Source organism: Antrostomus carolinensis, unplaced genomic scaffold (assembly GCF_000700745.2).
Source record: "Antrostomus carolinensis isolate BGI_N321 unplaced genomic scaffold, ASM70074v2 scaffold3700, whole genome shotgun sequence".
NCBI classification, from domain to species: domain Eukaryota; kingdom Metazoa; phylum Chordata; class Aves; order Caprimulgiformes; family Caprimulgidae; genus Antrostomus; species Antrostomus carolinensis.
Genome location: NW_010287590.1, coordinates 46,965 through 67,915, shown reverse-complemented (window position 1 = coordinate 67,915; position 20,951 = coordinate 46,965). Strand labels below are relative to the sequence as shown.

General features: G+C 39.3%; 1 protein-coding gene across 1 annotated transcript in view; it reads left to right on the top strand.

The window, feature by feature from the left end:
* LOC104521395 (POU domain, class 6, transcription factor 2-like) overlaps positions 1 to 20,951 on the top strand; it is a gene marked incomplete at its 3' end in the record, with an annotated part of 128,015 nt that overhangs the window by 84,464 nt on the left and 22,600 nt on the right. Inside the window, exon 4 of the mRNA XM_029083818.1 lies at positions 3,410 to 3,729. Within this exon, the coding sequence (XP_028939651.1) occupies positions 3,410 to 3,729 (320 nt within the window). The remainder of the gene's footprint in view (positions 1 to 3,409; positions 3,730 to 20,951) is intronic.

The following is a 20,951-nucleotide window of genomic DNA, read 5'->3' as shown; positions in this document are numbered from 1 at the left end:
ACCAGTAAAATTTTAGGTTAAAAAAAAAGCTCTTGAGGCATTTTCTTTGCCTCATCTTTTTTCCCTTTGGATTCTGTCCCTTGTTTTATGTGTTGGCAAAAGAAAGAACATACACATCAAAATGTCCATTAAACAGAGTATTGGTCTTGTGGAGAACTGAAGTTTATAATGAAGATTTAATTTTTAAGGATGTAATTGAACAGCTGATCAAAGGCATGACTCATGAATGCAGCTGAGGCCTACACCATTAGGATAACTGTTCTAGCAAGTAAATCCCAACACGTGCAACAATATAATCTTTCCCTCTTAAGCAGATTCATACATTTAGTAAAACCACATTTCAGTAAGTGTGGATTTTTGTCCAAGGGTAAACAAACAGATCGGTACTATTTCTGTATATCCATGTCTGTGCTTTAGACTCTGTAATTTTGCAAGGCTACTTATATCACTGTTTGGCAACATTTCAATGAAAGAAAATCATATGCTCTGTGGGGAACACTAATACTAATGATTATTGAGTACTAGTGTTCTGATTGCTCTGAGCTACACGCAAACACACAAAGCAATAAACTTTTTGCAATATAATGTAACCACCCTTTTATTTGTTTTAGTTTGTCAAGAAATTTCATGTATTTTTCACTTTGGGCTTCTTCACCATTCTCCTCACAGCTTATATGTCACCGTTTTAAGAAGTCTAGGCAGTGATGCTTTTATCTTTAATATTCTATCAACAGATATTTTTTGCGTACTGTAAGTCTGATCATAAGATCATTGACAAAAATTTAGCACTGACCTGTTTTTGCATTTCTATGTTATTGGAATCAAAGTGATTCCTCTGTCCTATGTTACCACATATTATCTCAGATTGATACTTGCAGCATTCTTTTATTGGCCATATTTTCTAAATTCTAGCTGAAAGGCGTACCTCAGAGAGCCCAACTTGTTCTGTGCTCCAAAAATGTTTCAGTAGATGGCTTCCTCTCCACCTGGAATGCTTTTTCCTATCCCTTACTACATGACCCAATGTCCTACATACAATGTATGGCATTCTGGCAAATCCATTCTTCCAAGCTGTGGCCTTTAAGAGTGCCCTGTGGGAGCAGAAGGGTTTGGGGACCGTTGCAATACAAAAAACCCCACATACCTAGCTTGCTATAGAGAAAGTTTTGTTTCATTCTGTCCAGTTGTGCACATAGGATATAAAATGACCCCTTATTCCTCTCCAAGTCATGTGGATTACAAGTTATTCTTCTGTGGGCCACTGTTGCATTTATTTCTATATTGGAGTCTATGGAAGCAGTAAAGCCCTGTTGTGTTTGAGTTCCTGCTTCTGGTGATCAATGGTTTGTCCAGAGCACTGAGCTATCACAGATGAGAAAATGCCCTGCACAAGATGAAGAGGTGGACTAGATGAGTTTTTTCCTCGTGGCAATGGGAAGGGTCCTTCTGCCTCTGTGTACATAGCTACAGATGGAACTGGTGAATAGTATTCCTTGCCATCTGAGGTTCACGCTGTGGTTAATACTTGTCTATGCATTTCCTTTCTTGTATACACACCTTCTTCATTCTTTGTTTGGTCTGTGCTTTAGATTATAAATCTGTGCTTTAGATTATATTTCCACTTACCACCCTCTTGGCTTTGGGGCATTTAGGTGCAAGTTCTGATTGTGGAATTGATGGGAGTGTACCCTTACTTCTCCAGGTTGCTTTCTTTTGCATGAGATACCATGCGTGTTTTTGATCTGATGGTCACTTGTATTTTGTGTTTAAACACAAAACTTCCATCAGTAACCTTCCTGATGGAAATATATTGGTGTTACCAGTCCTCCTCCTCTGTATTATTCAGGTTCTTTGTTGAAGTCACATGCGCGTGACTATAATTCTTGTAAAGGGATATTTGTAGTTTGATTCCCACGTCTGGTGAAAGAAAATTTAGAGCAGCTGTGAGTATAGGAATGGATAGCCAACAGCTCTTCCTACCAAGCCTTTTACTTTTCCTTCATACAGCCTTTTCTGGCTTACTCATTCTGCCTCATCTTTCTCTGTTTTCTTTTTTCTTTTGTTTATTCCAGTTTATGGCTCATTGATTTCATAAGTCATACCAGGACCTCAGGTTCATCCCCAGGGCATAGACATCTGGAAAGCTGAAATAGGGATATCAGCATGAAAAGAAAGTGGAGATGACTTGGCTTTATCTGCAAATCCACAAATAATTTGGTGAACAGTTTCTGGTCCTGGAATCTGAATGCTATTTTAGAAAAAACAAATTTGATTCATCCTAGTTTACTTTGGCTGGTGGAAATTAGAATACAGAGTGGCGTTGACAAAGCAGTATACAGAGTGTAAAATAGAGCAATGACCTTGTAAACAGTTCCTCTGGGGATCTTATAGGCATCTAACACAACCCCTAAGATGTTGATTTAAGTGGGTAAGGCCACTGACCCAGGTGACTCATTGTGGGCATAACCCAGGAAAGCATCAGGCACTTGTGACATTCTGGTTGCTGCTTAAAGCTGTTCTTCCTCAGTGACCTCCCTGTGGCACACTTCTTGCCTTCCTGAATTTAACTAATGCCCTACTCAATCTGAAAGTGTCTCTGGGAGATAAAGTTTTCTCCTTTGTGCCAGCAGGTTGACAGGAGCCACCAGTTTCCAAGCTTCATGTTTAGGTCACAAAACATGGTAGCAAAACACAGCAGACCTTTCCTACCAGGAGTAAGTGAGCAATACAAGTGTACAGAATACCTGCCCTATTTCACAGGAGGAACTTCGTAGCTTTTAGATGTGAATGATAAGGACCAGTTCTAATTTCAGAGACACACACATATTATTGGGTATTTTTGCTACCATGCCTTGCACAAGAAATTTCACAGCTGGATGTTTTATTTCCTGACACCTGCTGTATAAAGACATGATAAAGCTCTTCTCAGAGCATCCTTCATTTTATAACTATGGTTTTCCTCCTCCTCTATATAACAGCACCAGTTCATGCAATGAGTTCTTGCTGTGCTGCGTACTGTGACATCCCGTTTGCTTCCTCTAGGCAGTCAAAATTCCCAGTGGCTTCACTGGTCAGCTTGTCTGAGCAAAGGCTGCTGGTCAGCTCTGATGCCCATCCTGTGGACAGAGCTGTAGCCCTTCCAAAGGTTTTGTTTCCTTTCCTTGACTCCAGTGAAGTCCAACCACAAAACGGCACTAGCAGAACCACAGGCTGTTATTGATGGGAATATGTTTCCCATCAATATGGAATCAAGTATGTTTCTTGTTGCAACCTGAAGTCTGAGGCCAGCTGACCTCAGTGAGCTGTGTGCCCCACAACGTAACAGAACCAGCATTTAATCCAGAAGATCTTTAACATGTTAGATATTACTGAAACCTACATAACTCCCTTCTCTCTCTTCAATTCACAGCTACCTCATCCCTGAACTCCCAGCTCCAACAGCTTCAGCATCTTCAGCAGCTCCAGCATCAACAACAGCAGCAAGGTCAACAGCAGCAACAGCAGCAGCAAAGCCAGCAGCAGCAGCAAGGTCAGCAGGCACAGACTTCACAGCCACCCCAGCAGACCCAGCAGCCACAGCCGTCGGCACCGCCTCAGCAGAACCAAACACAGTCCCAGAGCCAGAGCCAACCGCCTCCAGCCCCACAGTCCTCCAGCTCTCCTCAGAAACCCAGCCAGTCACCAGGGCACAGCCTTCCATCTCCTCTTACTTCACCAAATCCACTGCAGGTAGGACCTACATACAAATCTCTACCAGTCTAATGACAGAAAGTGCACACACACTCTTACCGCAAGGGGATATCAAGTGAAGGTTACACCTTCTGACCATACAGGCTGAGAAATTTTAACTTGCATTAGTTAATCCTTACAGGCATGCAGCTTAGAACAGCTAAAAGGCCTGATAAGCCAGAAGGGCATAGCTAATGATGTCCCTAGTCTGCTCCTTTCTGAAGAGTAAACATCTTTTTGCTCTTAAAGTCCATATCATAAAACCCATAGAATACTACTTTTTTCTACAGACTCAGCATGTGACCTTTGCAAATGGCATTTGCCCAGCAGTCATCCCTTTCGGTAACTTATGAGAACAGCAAAGTTAGCTGTTCATTAGCTATTAGATGATCCTGACTGTCCCTAAAAGAAACAGAGCTTCTGCTGGTGGACATGTGCGAGGGTTGGATGGGTTACCCTTCCTCTTGAAATCACAGTCCCAATGTTTGTCCTGCTAGGAATCAAATACTTCTTTTAAGGGTCTCAGCATGGACTCCAAAGCTAAAAATGACAGTTCATGCCTTTCCTAGATATGCACTCCAATGACACAGATGTTTTTTAAATAGACCAACAGCTGTAGCACCCACACTGACACTGGACTCTGCCTGTCTTTGAATTCCTGGGCAGAAACAGGAGAACTCTGACCCAGTAGCCCTAATTTCTTATACTTGGGATTTCTCACACTGCATGTGTCATTATTCCCATCCTGCAAGAAACCAGCAAAGTCTCTATTCACTTTACTCTCTAAGTTTTGAGACCCCACTTTAAAGGTTTTATCCATGCTGATGGATTCAGCTCCATTTCCTGCAGAAATTAAACTGCATTAGCTTAATAATTAAAAAATCATTTTTCAAATAATTAAGGGAATCGGTTTACAAGAAGTATAAACCATTGGTTTTCCATGTGGCCAGTTAAACCTGCATTAATCTGAGCTTCAACTAAATTGCATCAAATCTGATTTTTTTTTTAATGGCTTAACTAATAGACTTAAAAGTCCACAAGAGATGTGTCCTTGTTTCCTAAACTTTTTCTTACAGTAGAGCATAATGTTTCTAGAGCTTCTTCTGTGTATTGTCTTAAGGGCTACTTAGGCACCACTTAATGCCCAATCTATCATGCCTAGTGAGTGCTTTGGGACTCTTTAGTATGCAGATTATTGACATACAGAGACAGGAATATTTCCAGAGGAGCTTCTGTTACATTTTATTGTCTTGGTGGAGCTGTAATGTATACACACTAACTGTACACGCTAAATGCTGGGTTGCTGAAACTGCCTGCTCAACATTTTGCTTCAGTTTTCCAAATGAAGTGCATGCACGCATAAATTAGAGTTGGGATAGGGAGGAAGTGGGATTATCTCAGTGAATGTACCTCAAGAGGGTTGTACTAACACTGAATCTGAAGTCTTAGCTCTCATATAGCCTCTGGTCCCAATGTAAATCTCAGCTGAATCTGAGTACTTCCAGTCTCATCTGTGACCTACAGGTACAGGCCAGTAGAAGCACTTTCTACTCTTAGCTCTCCAGGGTCACATCTCACTTGCAGAAGTGCAATAAAGTAAGTAAAACTAAGAATTCTTTACATGGGAGGTGCCAATGTCAATGTTTTCATGAAGGTACCTTGGCACACTGCTCTCTTTTGCATGCTTGTTCTCACAGTGACCCTTCTGAGGGCAGTCTGGACGTGGCAGACTCAACAGAAGTAGAAGGAAGGAACCAAGTACTCTGAGGTGGTTTTAGTTCAAACACTAACCCCTAAACCTTTTAGGAACTGGGATTGGACTTAATGAAAGACACCAGCATGAGAGGTCTGGCATTCCCACTGGGCTGAGCTCAGCCAGTACCGCTAAGCCAGCTGCGTGACTGGGACACTTTCAGAACAACAGTCAAGAAATTAGAAGTCATTAGGTGTCAGCTCTGGCTCAGCATTAGAGAGTTACTAATAAACTGAGGGATAAGTATTTTTAATGTTCTTTCCTCTCTGATCCTCGCTACTTAAATAGCCACGAAAATGCAAAGTTTGTTCACAGATGCACCATGTGCTGACATCTAGAAGAGAAGCCAGAATTCAGCACAATAACTTCAGGCCTCACCTAGCCTCTTTAATATGCAAACATGTGACACAAATATTTCCAGGGGAGCTGCTGTTTGCACTTTATATATGGTTGAAGGATGTGTTCAGGTACTTTTCTAAACCAGAGCAAGATCTCCTCCATGAAATTTGTCTTTCCAGTCTGAATCCTGCAGAGAACAGTTGTTTTACCCCCGTACATCTAGCTTGAGGGCTGGAACTGAAATTGTTTTCTTCTGCACAAACATAAAAAAAACCCCGCACATTTGGCAGTAGTTCATATATCCAGTTGATAATAGCTGCTTACAATGTGGATTTTTTGAATGTCTAATGCTTTAACTTAAAAATTGACATAGAACAAAATTCAGAGATGATGTGGCCTCTAAGGTAATGTTCTTTATGAACTAGAATGAAATGGGTTTTGTTTGAAGAATATTAAGGGAATAAAGATCAACTAAGTTATAGTTTGACAGCTTAAATTTCATTTCTGAATTCTTGATTTTTTTTCATGTGGGCTTTATCCTCTTACATTATTCAGGATCTGTCTGAAAGATATTAGTTTAGAACAACGCAACCTCAAAAAATTGTCATGGAAAGTCAGTAATTCAAGAGGATGATTGTGTTTGTCTCCAAAAAATCTGAAGGATAACAACAATTACATCTCAAAACGTACAGATGCTGCCATGTCCTTCAGAAGGCAAATTAAATGAAAGTGACTTGCTTAGGTGTACCTGGGTGAGGTACTTTTGCTAGCTGATCAGAAATTAATAATACCGGTGCAGCGTACACCAGCTAAAAGTCTCAGAACAATTCTTGTCAGATTCTTCTGTAATACCCCGCTCTAATTTTATCACTATTCTTTACTCAGTTCAGTGCACTGGATTGTAGTTACAAAACTATTATTTTTAGGAAATCTTTTGATGCTTGTGTAGAAAGATGAATAATCTCACTTTAGGTTCCAGGGCCTGGATTCTGTGCTGACGTTAGTGGTGAAGCTCTAGATTTACACTGGTAAAAGCAAAAACCCTGCAAAACCAGGGTCATCACTGGTTCACAAAAGACAATAAAACCCAGAGAATTTTCCAGAGCAGACCTGTGCTTCAGGAGGTGGTGGGTCAGGTAGATGATAGAAGACACTCGTCTATTCATTTTAAAATGGTGAAATTCCTCATATAGATAACTGTAGTCTGATTTTTATTTTAATTGTGTCAATTGATGGAGACAAAAGAATCCAGAGGTGAAAGACAACCTGTCTCATGTTGTGAAATGGGGACTTTGAAACCTTCACTTCTGGGAAAATACACTTCTCCAAATAACACTTCTCTTGTGAATGTTTAATGTTATTCCATGGTAAACTATACGGGTTCTTGAATGGTCAGCGTGTTGCAACTTCAAAGCATAGTTAGCACCTCTTACAGAGTTTCCATTCAATTACATTTGTGGAGCCGTAAGATCTTGATTATATGCCATATAAAATCAGATCAGCCAAGTACTAAGTAGCCAATTATTCTGTTTAACTACCAGAATAAGGCGTTTTTTATCAGCAATATATATATTTAACTGGCTCCAAGTGGAGGTTAGCTTCTGGTGCCGACACCCTCTGTATGTTTTAGCGGTATGGATAAGGTGAACATACCCACAGCCCAACCTACAAAGGGAGAGCTGCACCGTAGGAATAGAAGAATTCCCAATGATTTCTACTGTTCTCTTCCTGTGCGAATAGGAATAGACAAACAGGAAAGCCCCCAGGGATTGCCCCACTGTAAAATTATTCTGACTGTTTTCAGAACTCTTTCCTAAAGCACCTTTTTGTCATAGAAGCCTACCTACGATAACTGCAGCTGAGGGGAGATGATGAGTGAGAAAAAAATAATAATAAAAGGAGGGAAGAAGGGAAGTGAGGAGATGACAACAGCAGAAAAATCTTCCAAGTAATAACAAACTCTAGGATAGCAAAACCAGAACCTCCTTCAGATTAAATTTTCATACTAATCTTAAATAATGTATTTGGAACCTCAACACTTTTATAACAAAGGAGAAAAGAAAAGCAGAAAGGCTGAAACACTGAGCTGTAAATGAGGGAGACTGTGTACAGATGCCTGAGACTCCAGCAGTCACAAAAAACAAACTACCTCTTCTCTTCCCCCCAACCTCATTCACTGGTTAGCTGCTCATTAAGGAAAAACCTATTTTAAAGAAAACTCAGTGTTTACTGACGCTTTGATAAATTTACATATATTTAAGACACAGAAGAAACAACCAAATCTGTTAGTTTGAGGAAGGCAGCTGAGATAAGTTCCTGCCTATGATACTGTGCAATGTATGACTGTCTGAATCTGTTCCTAAGTTTCTTGGTAATCAGTTTGACAAAGAAATATCTTACAAATCGTGAGCAATGCACTGCTTTGAATCAGTTTTCCAAAATTTCCTAATTTTTGGTATCAACAGAGAGTGAGACATTGCACATCACAAGGCAACAGTTGATATAGACACATACAGCAGACATTTATTCAGGAAGGTTCATGCCCATCACCTGCTGAGAGTGAGCTTATTGAGGTGCTGATCTTAGGTGGATTTCCAGGAGGTAGCAGCAAGACCTAGATCTCAGCTCTAAACTAATAGCATGGAAACTGCCCTGCAGTCAGCTAAATCCAGTTGAGCTTGGTGAACTGTTGAGAATATTTTGCATATTTCATCCCCTGCTCATTTCAAACAGGTCCAGAAAGATGTAAGCATCTTGTTCTACTCACGGTTTTGGGTTTCTGAATGTTCTTACCCTATTTTAATGATTTTTGTGGGTTGATAAAGGTGATTTCATGAGTTGGATGAGGCAAGTACTTGTATAAAAATTTCCACTATCTAGAAAGTTACGGTTGAAGTTGCGTACCACACACAAGCACACATGCTTATTACCCATTGCAGATGCTGTTGGTTGTGATTCAGGTCTCTTCCTTTTGTTTTTATGCTTTTTCTTTTGTCACTGTGAACCACACAGACAACCCTGTTCACAAACTTGAACCTTGCTGGAGAAATCGTTGGCGTTGAGTTTCAGTGCATCCAGGGACAACTTTCTTCTTCTCCTCTCACCTCTTCTGGGCACTTCCATAATCCTTCTCAGCCCTTCTGGGTCTGCCACAGGCTAAGGCCACTCTGATATGGCAGCATGGCAGTTTGTCCCAGCTGGATGTTCAGGTGTCCCCACACTACACTGTACCATGCTCCCTGGCCCAGTGCAGGTGCAGAGACATGCAAGCTGGTTTCCTGGCACAGTGAACTTTTTTGAGGGCTACTACTCGTTGTGTCCACCTGAAGATGCGTGGGTGTCACTTCCACAGAAGGTCTAGTTTCAGTTAGGTGTAAGACTGCATCCATCCACAGGACTGAGTAGGGTTTCAGATCTTCTACTCAGCTGTCTTCCTTCTCCCAGAAGCTCCCTGCTGTTTTGGGTCTTTGAGGCATTCACACTGTAAAGCTGTTGAATACTCTATTTAAATAGAGCAAAGAGATGTTTAAGGGTTCTCAAAGAGGCTTTATAAGCAAGTATTGTCATTCCCTGAGGAAACCTTCTCTAAGTTGGAGCACTGGCTGCCTGGTCCATCCAAATGTACTCTGCAGGTGATGCTATTTTCAGAAGCACAAGGAGTGCTGGTGTCTGACCCACATTTAAAGCAAAGGAAATTAATCTTCGAGCAAAACAACTGTCATTATTAGCACCCAAGGGGCAGAAGCTGAGGCTAATATAGGGAACTATTTGCTAGAGAATTCTCTGAAGGAGAGAAAAGAGTTGTTTGCCCAGCAAGCTCTGGCTTCTGAAATGGGAGCGTTTAATAAACTCCCTAAAGCAACTGAAGTATTTAATAAATGGGGAAATAAATAAATAATATCCCAGAACAAACTTTGGAAAGGATCCACATCCCATAAGGTCTTCTATTTCCAAAGCCTGTCTAGGCAGTGAGGAGGACCCTTGGGGATCTTAGGGACAGAAAAAATTGACACAACCCCTCAGATACTCTTTTAAATCTAGTGGATCTATTTTGCTAGCATTCATTTATCTTAATTTCTCTTTTCATCCGTATGTCCGAAGATTTCCAGGGAAGTAGAGAATATCCCAAAGCATTACTCTACTTTCCCCTATTTTTCATACCTTTTGCCTCTTTGTAATTAAAAAAAAAAAAAAAACAAAAAGGAAAGAAAAATTGCATTTCATCACAAGTTTCTAGTTCTGTGAGAAGAAAATTCTTATACTTGGAAACAAGTGGACCAAGTGAACACAGAGAACCTAGTGGGCTTGTTGAATTTGATTGAGGAGCAATGTTCTCAAAGTAGTATAGCCCTGATGTTATATTCTTCAAGACTCCTTGTACAAATAAGCACCTCAAGGAGGTCACTCAGGTTCTAGATACTGTCTCAAAAAAACCCCACAAAAAAACTCCCCCAAAAACCCCAACCAAACAAAAAAACCTCTCCAGACTGTGTTTTAAAGTTTAAAATTAAGCCTTTTTCAGCCATATTGCTGTAATCTATCAGAGTGTCCACTTGTGGATTCTGTTGGTGGTTTTAGCAGTTGCAGTTTAGAGCAGGTGTTTGAAAAAAAATAATAATACTTTTTATTTTTTATTGGTAGCCAGAATGTTTTGAGAGAGTGACTAAGCACAGGGCTGGAGATTATGAAATTTGCTTAAGTGTTAATGGGTTGATTGCTGAGTTACAGCCTGCCGTCTTTACTGGAAATTGATTGACTGGTGCTGCAGGTCTTCACACTTGACGCTTGGATTTGACTCGAAAATTCTGCCAAGTCTTTTACTCTGAAATTTATCTTAATTAGATCTGAAAGACCTGCCACAGCAGAATAGTCACACCGATTAAAATGAAAAACAGGAGAAATTACTGATCAAATTAATCATAATGTCGGGTTACAGCTGTAGGTCTGATGTAATTTGCCACTCCAGTGAGTTACATCGGCCCAGGCGCAGGAAAGAGAGCTGGTTTTACGCTGATCCGTAACACCAGGCAGCTTCGGGCAGCCCATCAGGACGTTTATTCCATTCATTCTCTTGGCTTATTCTGACCTTAGTGCTGCAACTAGAAACAAATTAGGGAAAAGAAAAAATAAAAAAATCCTTTTATCCAAGGGGTCACACTGGAAACATGAGCTTTCCAAATCTTTCTTGTTTCATTTTTTCCCCTTTCTCCACCAACCTTCTACTTTAGTTTGAAGTAACCAACAATTAATTATGTGGAAATTGGAAAATGAAAGGTCGGAGGTTACCACCTCAGGCACAAGCCAGAAAATGTGTATTTTGAAGTGCTCCTAGTGGGTTAGGATATGAGGAAATTAGGATTATTTAAGACCATGGATATTTAGCAGCACATGAGATGGCATGTCCTAGCAGGTAGGAAATCAACAATCAGACTTGATATCTTATAGATGATCCTAAAATTTATTTTTAAATTTGCAATATACTACGTTCTGCTATAATCTTTTGTAAAATAAATTTTAAAAAAAAAAGAAAATGTACAAATCACTGGTTGAATCAATTGTAGAAGGAGATAGGTTGTGGGTCTTAAGGGGCTCTACCATAAAACTTTCATCTGGAAGAGAAGTCTTCTGGTTTCTTAGTATTTGTTCCACCAGCAAGGTCTGAAAGATTTTTAGGGCAACCTGTCTTGTAGCACCGATGTATTTTTTGCTGTTGCTCCAGGACAAGGTCAAGAAATGAAGATATTTGCCACCAGCTGAGAAAGGAAATGAAGTAAAAGAAAGAGAACAAGAAAGTAGATGAGCACTGTGAGTCTCAGAGAAAAAAAAAACCAAAACAAAACCTTACCTATGAAATACACCCACTTTTTATTTTGATACTATTGTACCTTAAACTGATCAGGAATTTTCTAAGTGATTTTTCTTTTCTGATAATTATGTAGTTCCACAAAGTTTGTTTCTTCCCTGCCCAAAATTTCATTTTAATTTTGTATTTTAAGCCTGGGAAGTGAAAAGACCCAAGCACAGCTTTTGTTTAAAATCAGCTTAAGTTGTATATAAACGATTTATTACATTGAATTGCGTAAAAAATAGTGATTTAACAAAAGACACTGAAAACATTTTAATTCATAGCGATGATTTGAAATATGCTGAAATACTTCATCATTTTCAAATGCAGGTTTTTGTTTGCTGAAACATTTCAATACTCCACCAGTCATCTCTATTTGCATCAGAAATTACATCTTAAATAAGGAGAAATTCTTGCAGGACAGGAATTTGACTTACTTCTGATTGCTTAGACATGACCAAATATCCTGTGAGGTTTCCAGTTGGAGAACCAAGCTAGGTTATGTTTGTCAAAGAGATTGGAAGGCAAAGCTGAGTTTCCAGAAGAGAAAAACTGGTGTATGAAAATAGCACATCATATATTGCTAGGATTATCCTTTTACTAAAGGAATGATGATGGTGAGTTTTGGTTCTTAAAGGAGCTCGGATTCTTTAAAGCAGCAATCACTGCTGCTATATCTTTGTATACCTGTTAAGAAATACTTATGTGCTTGTAAAAAGCATCAGGGAAGCCATCAGGCCCGGGAGGATCCTAGACTCCTAGCAAAAATACAGATGCTGTCAAGAAAACCCTAAAATATGGGTCCAGTCACAGTAGAGTGTTACTCCGTAGTAGTGATGGCCCATAATTTTATATCAGAAGATGATTCTGAATGAATGTGATAAGAGGTGATATAAAAATTGGTAGTTGGTAATGCTCTTATGATTTTCACCATAGTAACCTTATAATCCCATTTTCAACCTGCTGGATGGCCAAATCCAACTGGAGTGCTGTCTCTGTCTCTTCTTGCTGTCCTCCCGGTTTGGCCAGTGCTATTCTTGTGGACTGGGGGCTCTAGCTGGAACAGCACAGGAGGTGGTAGAGGGCTGATCTCCTCTTGACCTTTCCCTGGGGTGGGGGACACATCACACAGTGCCAAACAGCTGCCAGTGTGGGTGTCCCATGTGCTATGGAGCAGGGGTGTCAGATGATGAGGACTGTGGCTGTACTGGGATCAAGGTCCAGGAGGGGGCAAGTGAAGAAGTCAGTCTCATTCCCAGGATTCATCTGAAGGTGCAACTTCTATCAGTGTAGAATTCCTCAGGGACAGGGCCTGATTTTAGGGAGGAAAAGGAAAATTGTGGGAGGAGGAGATGAGAAAAAACAATGTCTTTGTTCTTCACAGTGCCCTTATTCCTACTGACCTTTTCCACTGGCAGAGAGACACAAAAATCCAGAAAGAAGGATTGGCATTGTGAAAGGCTGAAATTGTATCACTGATCACCATCCTGGAATAAGATGCTGTGTGCATTTCCACCCTACCTCTGTCTGCAGCTTTTCATTTTATAACGAGACCTAACACTACTGCTGGGGAAGTTGGCAGGAGGTTTCTCACAGCTCTCAAATGAGACAGGAGCAAGCTCTATATGCCATTAGGAAGGCTTTCCCCTCTTCTCCCTCCCCAATTTTATAGAATTACAGCTTCCTACATTTTTTTAACTGTCTTCCTACTATGAAACATGTTCTCCATGCAGTCAAAATGTGTCTGACAGAGTTTTCAGTTCATGTAAAACAAATCTGAAAATAAACAAAACTTGAGAAAATGAAGCCATTCTGAAAATCCTTGATGTTTTCCCCATAGACATTCAAAGAGTATGTCTAGGGGGAAATCACTGGTACTTCAAATGTACAAGCAGGTATAGAGATAACGTATGTCAGTCCTGGAGACCCAGACTTGGCAGTCCAGGCTCTCATGAGTGAAAACTGCAGGGAAAGGAGGGGAGGACAGGGAGGTATTTTATCGTCACATGCAATCTGCGTATTTACCTTTAATCTGATTATCAAGCTACCCCTTTGCTTACTGAATTAGCTTTGAAAAATAATTTGTATCGGGAAGCAAAGTGCTCTAGTCAATGGGTTGTTGGAGTCGGGAGCACCAGAGTCCCAGCTCTGTCACTGCCTGGCGTGTCACTTCCTCTTTCTGTTGTGTTGTTGATTCTCCCACCATTGTTTGATCTCTTTAGACTGCAAACTTTTACGGGTTTTTTTGGTATAACACAGTGAGGCCTTGATCTTGTGTTGGGCTTCCAGGTACTGCTGTAACACTAATACTAGAAAAGCAAAGAATATTCAAAAGAGGAATCACATAGCCCCAGCCACTCTCTTGCTGAATTCAGAGTAGGATTGCTGTTGACTTCACAGGACGTGGAATTGGTATCCATTTTGTTTTCAAGTATATTGAATGTTTTGAACTTTCTGTCAGCTGCTCAGTGTGCTGTCAAATGCACTAATGAAAGGTTTTCCTAAAGTTAATTTTCCTATTCGTAATACAATAACCAAATTTGCTTTAACACTTGAAAAAATCCATCCATACTAAAGAGAATCAGTTGCTTAATCCTAAAATTAAAGGTTATTGCATGCAAGAGAAAATAATTACATGCTCAAAGTATGGAAAAAAGAAAACTTTTTTAATATGTAGGTATTTGTATAATTAAAGACTAATCAAGCATGAAGGCTGCTGACTAAACCAGAAAATGAGATTGTTGGCAAGCAATATTGTAATGTAAATGCCATTTTTGTTTAAGTACTAAAGAGCTGGAGGAATGATATCCTGAACAGATTAAAAGCAAACAGCATTGATAATAAATATTTATCAGATTTCAAATGCAACACGCAGAGATTTTTATATTTTACATGCAAAATATATTGGCATCGAAATATTCAGACACTTTTCAAAGGTTTGTTCACATCTTCACTTTAGAATGTTGAAAAGCAAGCACTCGCTAGTAAAACAGCTTCAGAACTCAGTCTTCACCTGTAGCAACATCAGTAATCTGTAAGCAATGGAAAACAGTTGAGAGTTGCTAACATACTTAACTACAAATGTATAAGATCAACTCCTGGGGCTGGAGAGTCAGAATTTTAATGGTCTTTATGTGTGTTTTCTTTTTCTTTTCTCTTTTTTTTTCCCCCCAAAATGTTTGCATTAATTTTTCAAAACGAGAGGGAAGCTTCTCAAAGTTAAATCCGTGCTATGAAGCAAATATGTAGTAAAGTATTTATGGAGGGCTTATGTATATATATAATTTATCCCAATGCAACCACCATTTTGTTGTAGAGGATTGGTTTAGTTAAAGGTTTGTATCTTCTTGGGGAAGTGCTTTTAAATTTGTGTTAAAGTATTGCGCTGGTTAAATATGCTCATCATACACCTTTGTGTTATGTTATTGTAGCCTAAATCTCATTCAGAAGTGGATATAAAGATTTTTGGTTACATCAAGAGTTGAGGAGAATGAGGAAATGCTAGAAATGGATTACCTATTCCCATCCATTTTCTTTTCATTACACTGTTCCCAGAGTTGGCACTACTGAGCATACTGAGGTCCAGCAGAAACCATCTCTTAATCAGGCCTGGTCATGCAATAGTTGAAGCTAATTTAAAATGTCTTGTGCCACCTGTGAAAAGAGGCTTAAACCCAGTGGTTAGTGTAGTGAGGCAATGAAGACCTGTCCTTTAGTACGCGCACTGTGGGCTGTTGCATCCTTTGTGTTGATGTGTGCCTCCTGTGGTTTCCTCACGCGTTTACTTCTCAGAATAATTTTCATCTCACTTGGTTATGACTGAGAGATACAATAGTATATCACTGACAGAGTTATTGGGGGAAGACAATAGGGATTTTTGAATGTAAGGCTGCCTACAACTTTATCAAATTTTTCCTAGCCTAGTGTAATTATATTCTATTAGCCTTTGGACAAAGGGAGGGTAGACAAGTTAAAATTAAATAATACTGTGCAAAAGTCTAATGCTAGTGTCTTGAATAAGCATTGATCTAATTTTCAGAAGGGTTCAGTCGCTCTCATTGATGTGAACTGTAGAAATTGTTACTTAGACCTCGAAGGAACAAAAATACAGATTTCAACCCCTGGATTTCTTAGAAAAATCTTGCTTGTGTCTATAGGTTATATGACAGGAAACTGACAATTTGCAAATGCCAAAATTCACACCAAGCCAGCCAGATTTGTACAGTATCCTGTGTTTATCTGAGGTACTCAACTCTTAAATGTGTAACTTCAGATAGGCATACTAATGTACCATCATCAAGAAAATTTATAGTAAGTACTTTGAATTCTCTAAGCAATTCATACTTACCCTAGTTTAATGATAATAAGGATTACATTGCTAACAACACACTAAGGAAAATAGTAGGAGAAGTACAAAACCTTGCGTGTAGACCATCAGTGGTCCAGCAAGAAGCAGACTAGAAGAGGCAGTAAAGCGTGTTTAGATCAAAGCTATGCAACTGATGGTCTGTGAGCCAGGTCTGACCCATAGGAAGTTTCTAGCCAGACTCCAAGTGAGCAAATAAAAGAAAAATAAAAGACTTTTGAAGGCAACTGCACATGTGCTTTGCCCTGGGATGTGCTGTTGCTTCTGAGTCCCAAGAGCAGCCCAATTACCTAAGAGAGGTGGGCAGGTGAGAAGTCTGTGTTTTGATGCATGTTTGTTTGTTTTTCACACATATCTGAGTGAAGCTTAGTAATTAGTTTTAGGTTGCCTATTAGCAAAAGACCCAAATTCTTTTCCTCTACAGAGATGGCTGTGTCTCCCAAAGAGACCTTGTCAAGCAAGTGATAATTCCTTTTTTTTGTTTTCTAACTGTACTGTTGTATAAAGTGTAAGTTACAAGAAGAGTTTACCTATTATTTCTAGAAGGGAGATTATCACAGTTTACTCGGAAAACATGGTAACATATAAGTTATTTAAAGGCTGAAACAGACACTTTCACAAGTTACTAAACTACCCTATGCCTTGGAACACAAAGGGGATATCCTTGAGATATTTATCTGAGGGGTCTGCAGGTCAAAAGGGGAATGGAGTCAGCAGAAAAAGAAGCAGCCGCATACAGCAAGAGCAATTATTCACAAAATAAAAATGAGGCTAGCGGTTAGAAGAGTCAGCATATACATCTGAGATGCCTTTGGTGGGGTCATTACTTATGAAAAAAGTCATTACTGCCATTTTGCACTAGACACTGTGTACCCATTTCGTGGTGACCATGGCTTGCATTGCATTCATTTATGTGGAAAACTTACAAAAAAAGCCAGACCACCTAGTGAAATGTAGAAACGTTTCCCAGGTCTTTGACAAGAGCATTTATACTCTTGGACAAGCATCAACCTAAACAGGACCTTAAAATGCTCAGGACATGTATACATCATCTCCATTTACCTTTGTGAATCAATAAGGACATGCAAAGCTCATCTTCAGTCTGTGGTTTTGAAAGTCTGAATCTGATTCTCTAGATTAACAATGTCCTTTATTGCGAATAATAAAAAGTAAGATCACAGTCCTGGTGATAACCTCACTTGGAAGTCTGAAGGCCAGCCAGGTGCTGCTCTGGTTTCTAGGACTGTCTAAAAAAATTGCCTTATTTTCAGATAAGACTTGTTCCTCATCCAAGCAACAGATACTGAAATTTGCAGATTTTTTTTCTGGACATGCTGTATTTGGTTTTGTAATATCTTCACAGGAGAAAGTCTTATTACTAAGATTAGACAAAAATCAGACCCAAGGATACTCCACGATCTCCAGAAATATTTGACTCCAAACAAGAAAAAGAAAACAGAAAAAAAAAAACAGGGTAGCTGACAAAGTTTCGCATGGATGAAATAAAACTGTGAAGTCTGATTTCATCCATTTTACTTTACCATATGCACCCCTATGCCATTTGGGAAATTGGATTCAAAACAAGAGCCCAAAACTGGGGAATTTCAGTGGTACCAAACACTTTATTTGGGAGTTTATGGAGGGAGAGATTTCCTAAACACAATCAGAATACCTACCACTTTTTAAAAAGTTTCAATTCCAATGGAAATAATAATAGTGCAATAACTTTTCCATCAAAATTTTTTAAACCTATTTGCAAAAAAAAAATTTGTAACAAAATATTTTAAATGAATCTTATTCTCAAAATCACCTGGTGCTTAGAAAAGCTGAATCTGACTTTTTTCCAGTAAACTGGAAAGCTGCACACTGTTGAATATAATCTTCACATTAGGGTCCTGTTTTTAAATTTCCCAGGGGATGATGCAGTGCATCAAGGCAATGGGGGTAACGACCTGAGGAGGAGACTCCTCACAAAGTAGAAAGAAAAGATCAGAACACTTCCCACTCCTGACAGCTGGCAGACATGGGTTTGCCCTATGAAATAATCAGCCATGCCAGTGAAATGGTCCAGCACTGAGCAAAGGAGGTTTATCTCAAGAAGTGAGATTTATAATCATCAGGATGATAACCACCCTCATTTTGCTACAACTTGTTCCTTTGTAAAATGCCTAGCAACCTTTTTAAACAGCTGGATGACTCAAGGCTTCTTTTTCATTAGTTTTTGTTGAAAACTGTAGATTCACTGAAAAGCAAGTGTATTCATGGCATCTGGTGAAATCATCTCATGAAACTGTATCATAGCCTCAGGTTCAAGCCTTTCCCTGCGCCTGATCCAGACGTGAGGCTTCAACCAAGGTTTCCACATGCTGGTGAGTGCCCTGATTTGGCAGAATAATGAACGCTTGAGGTCTTTTTACTGTTCCATCTTGGAATATATTTGACTGTTTATCATGCCAGAAAGAGAACTTCTCCTCCTACGTGTCCCAGTGCGTGTGGTATCTTTTACAAAGGAACCAATTCTAAATAACAACAGAGAAAGGTCATGAGCCTGTCACTTACTATGTATAAGTATGTATGTGTTTGCCGTTTGAGAATTGTCTGCTGGGAATTTTAATGAATAATTTCTATAAGTGCTAGATAAGCCCCCAAGGAGCTCAGTAAATATTCCAGATGTAAGTGAAGACTAGTTTGGCTTTGTTCTCTCTGGGGAGAAGAGGGGCTGAACGTATAGGTTCTGTGATATTCTATCAGTTGTTTGGATGGGAGAGCTGCCACTTTAGCATGGCATGAGCTCTGCTTTTCCTGGGAGGGCTGCCTGCTGTTTGGATTGCATCTCGCTGATTTCCATTTTGCAGTCATGCAAAATGAAAGGATGCTTCCCAAGCTACTTTAAGGTGGAAATTTTTAGAAGGTGATTAGTACTGAAAGATGAGTATAAGATACATAGGGAGCATATGTATGATGAAGGTTGATCCTTTTTTTTTTTTCTTTTTTTTTTTTTTTAATAATTGGTATCTTCCAAGGATAAAGAATAATGTTTAAGGTAGGTATTGAGTGACTTCCTATCACTCAACACTGATTTTAATAAAAAGAAGTATAGGAATCCTTCTAGAAAGTACAGTAAAATAAATCCCTAAATATCTAAATGCTAGCTCTAATAGGATTGAGACTTAATAAGCAAAATTTGACTTCTAATGATATCAGGTAAATACAGACTTTAAAAAAAGAGAAATTACAGATTCTGAAAATAAAGTTTTAGCCTTAGTGCTTTGATAAAGATATGTGACCCCTAGCCCTTTAAATATTGAGCTTAGACTATAAAAATATCACTTCTTATTGATCACATGGTTATTAAAGTCAGTCAAATGCTCAATTTATATGTCAAACACTTGTAATATTTCCTGTAAATATTAGAACAAAAGAAGAGGGTGATAATATCATCGTGTTCAGTTGCATTAGATTTATTCACCTTTTCATCACTGACAAACAATAAAAGTGTCACCAAGAAATGCATTAAATATGCCAAGAATTTTTCAAGGCTATATTAATTTACAGCTGCATCATGTATGTGGTGTATGTGTGCATTAGTTCATGTACATGAAGACAAGAACATACCCGTCCCTGTAACTGAGAGTGGTAGGATATGTATATACCGTGTGTTCTCATTCTCTCGGTACACCTTCCCACTCCCTGCCACTTACTGGCAGCCCTGGAAAAGTGTGGCTGCTTTGTTGAATCTCAAGGAGAATGAGGAAATTTAGTAAGTCAACACATATTAATTAAATGTTAAAGGCAGGTTTTAAAGTACCTTCAATATATATTGCTCCTAATGACATTCAAGTGCGCTTACAAGGGAGGTCAGGGGGGAGATCTTTAGATCCCTCAGGTTCCCCCAAGATGCCTTTCCATAACCAAATGCTTTCATATGAGTAATCGAAAGAAACCTTTAGTCAACCACTGGGGAGTCTTTACAGCCTGGCTTCGATTGGAGTCTGAGTGCAGGCCTGTGAGCAGGAGGTGTTTGTAAGCATTTCTAATGGCATTTTGATGTACATGTACAAAATTGATGTCGGAAGGATCATTGTAAAGTCCCAAACAGTGGAATATTGAGGACATTTTCAGGTGGCAGTCAGATTCTGGCTGGGTGAGCCCAGTATATTTTCTCATGTCACAGTTGATTAGGTTCACAGGGAAGTGGAAAGAGTAAAAAATTCTCTTATTACTGCAGCAATGCCATATCAGCCTCTTTTCCCTTTGAATGCAACATTAGTTTTTGTCCAGAACTCTAACTGCTTTCTACAGTTTGGGGAATTGTAAAGCAGAAACAATTTTCCCAGCTAGGCTGACCTTCACAGTAATGAGAAATGACTGGAATTTCTCTCTATTTCTCTAACATTTGGGGAGGGGGGATAGGAGGAATGTGTTTGTTTTACCTGATACTATGTTGTGGGCGTCTATTTGGCACTTTGAGCCTAATTTTTTTCCATTCAGGAGATTACATGGACTGCTGCACCATCTGACCCAGTAGCCAGCCTTCAAGTGTATAGAGAAGCGACAGTAATGCACTTTAAACCTTTTGTTATCACAACAGTGATGGCATTTTATTTCAGCCATTAAATGATTTTTTTTTTTTCATGGGATAGCTATTTTCATTTACACTTCAGTACTTGTTCAGGTGATGAGCAATAATCTGGAGAAAATTTAAGAATCTTTACAGGCTGGGCAGATGGGGGAGCCTCAAGATGGACGTACATCTACAGAGCATTCCTTGTGAGGCTGGTGCTGTAGTACTACAATGCTGATCACCCCTTGGGGATGGGATAAGAAAATTCTGCATTTATATGCAAAACAAATAAGTACTATGTTTGAAGGGTCTTTAACAGCGGCATATCTGGCTAGAAATATGAGTTGTTTCCTTG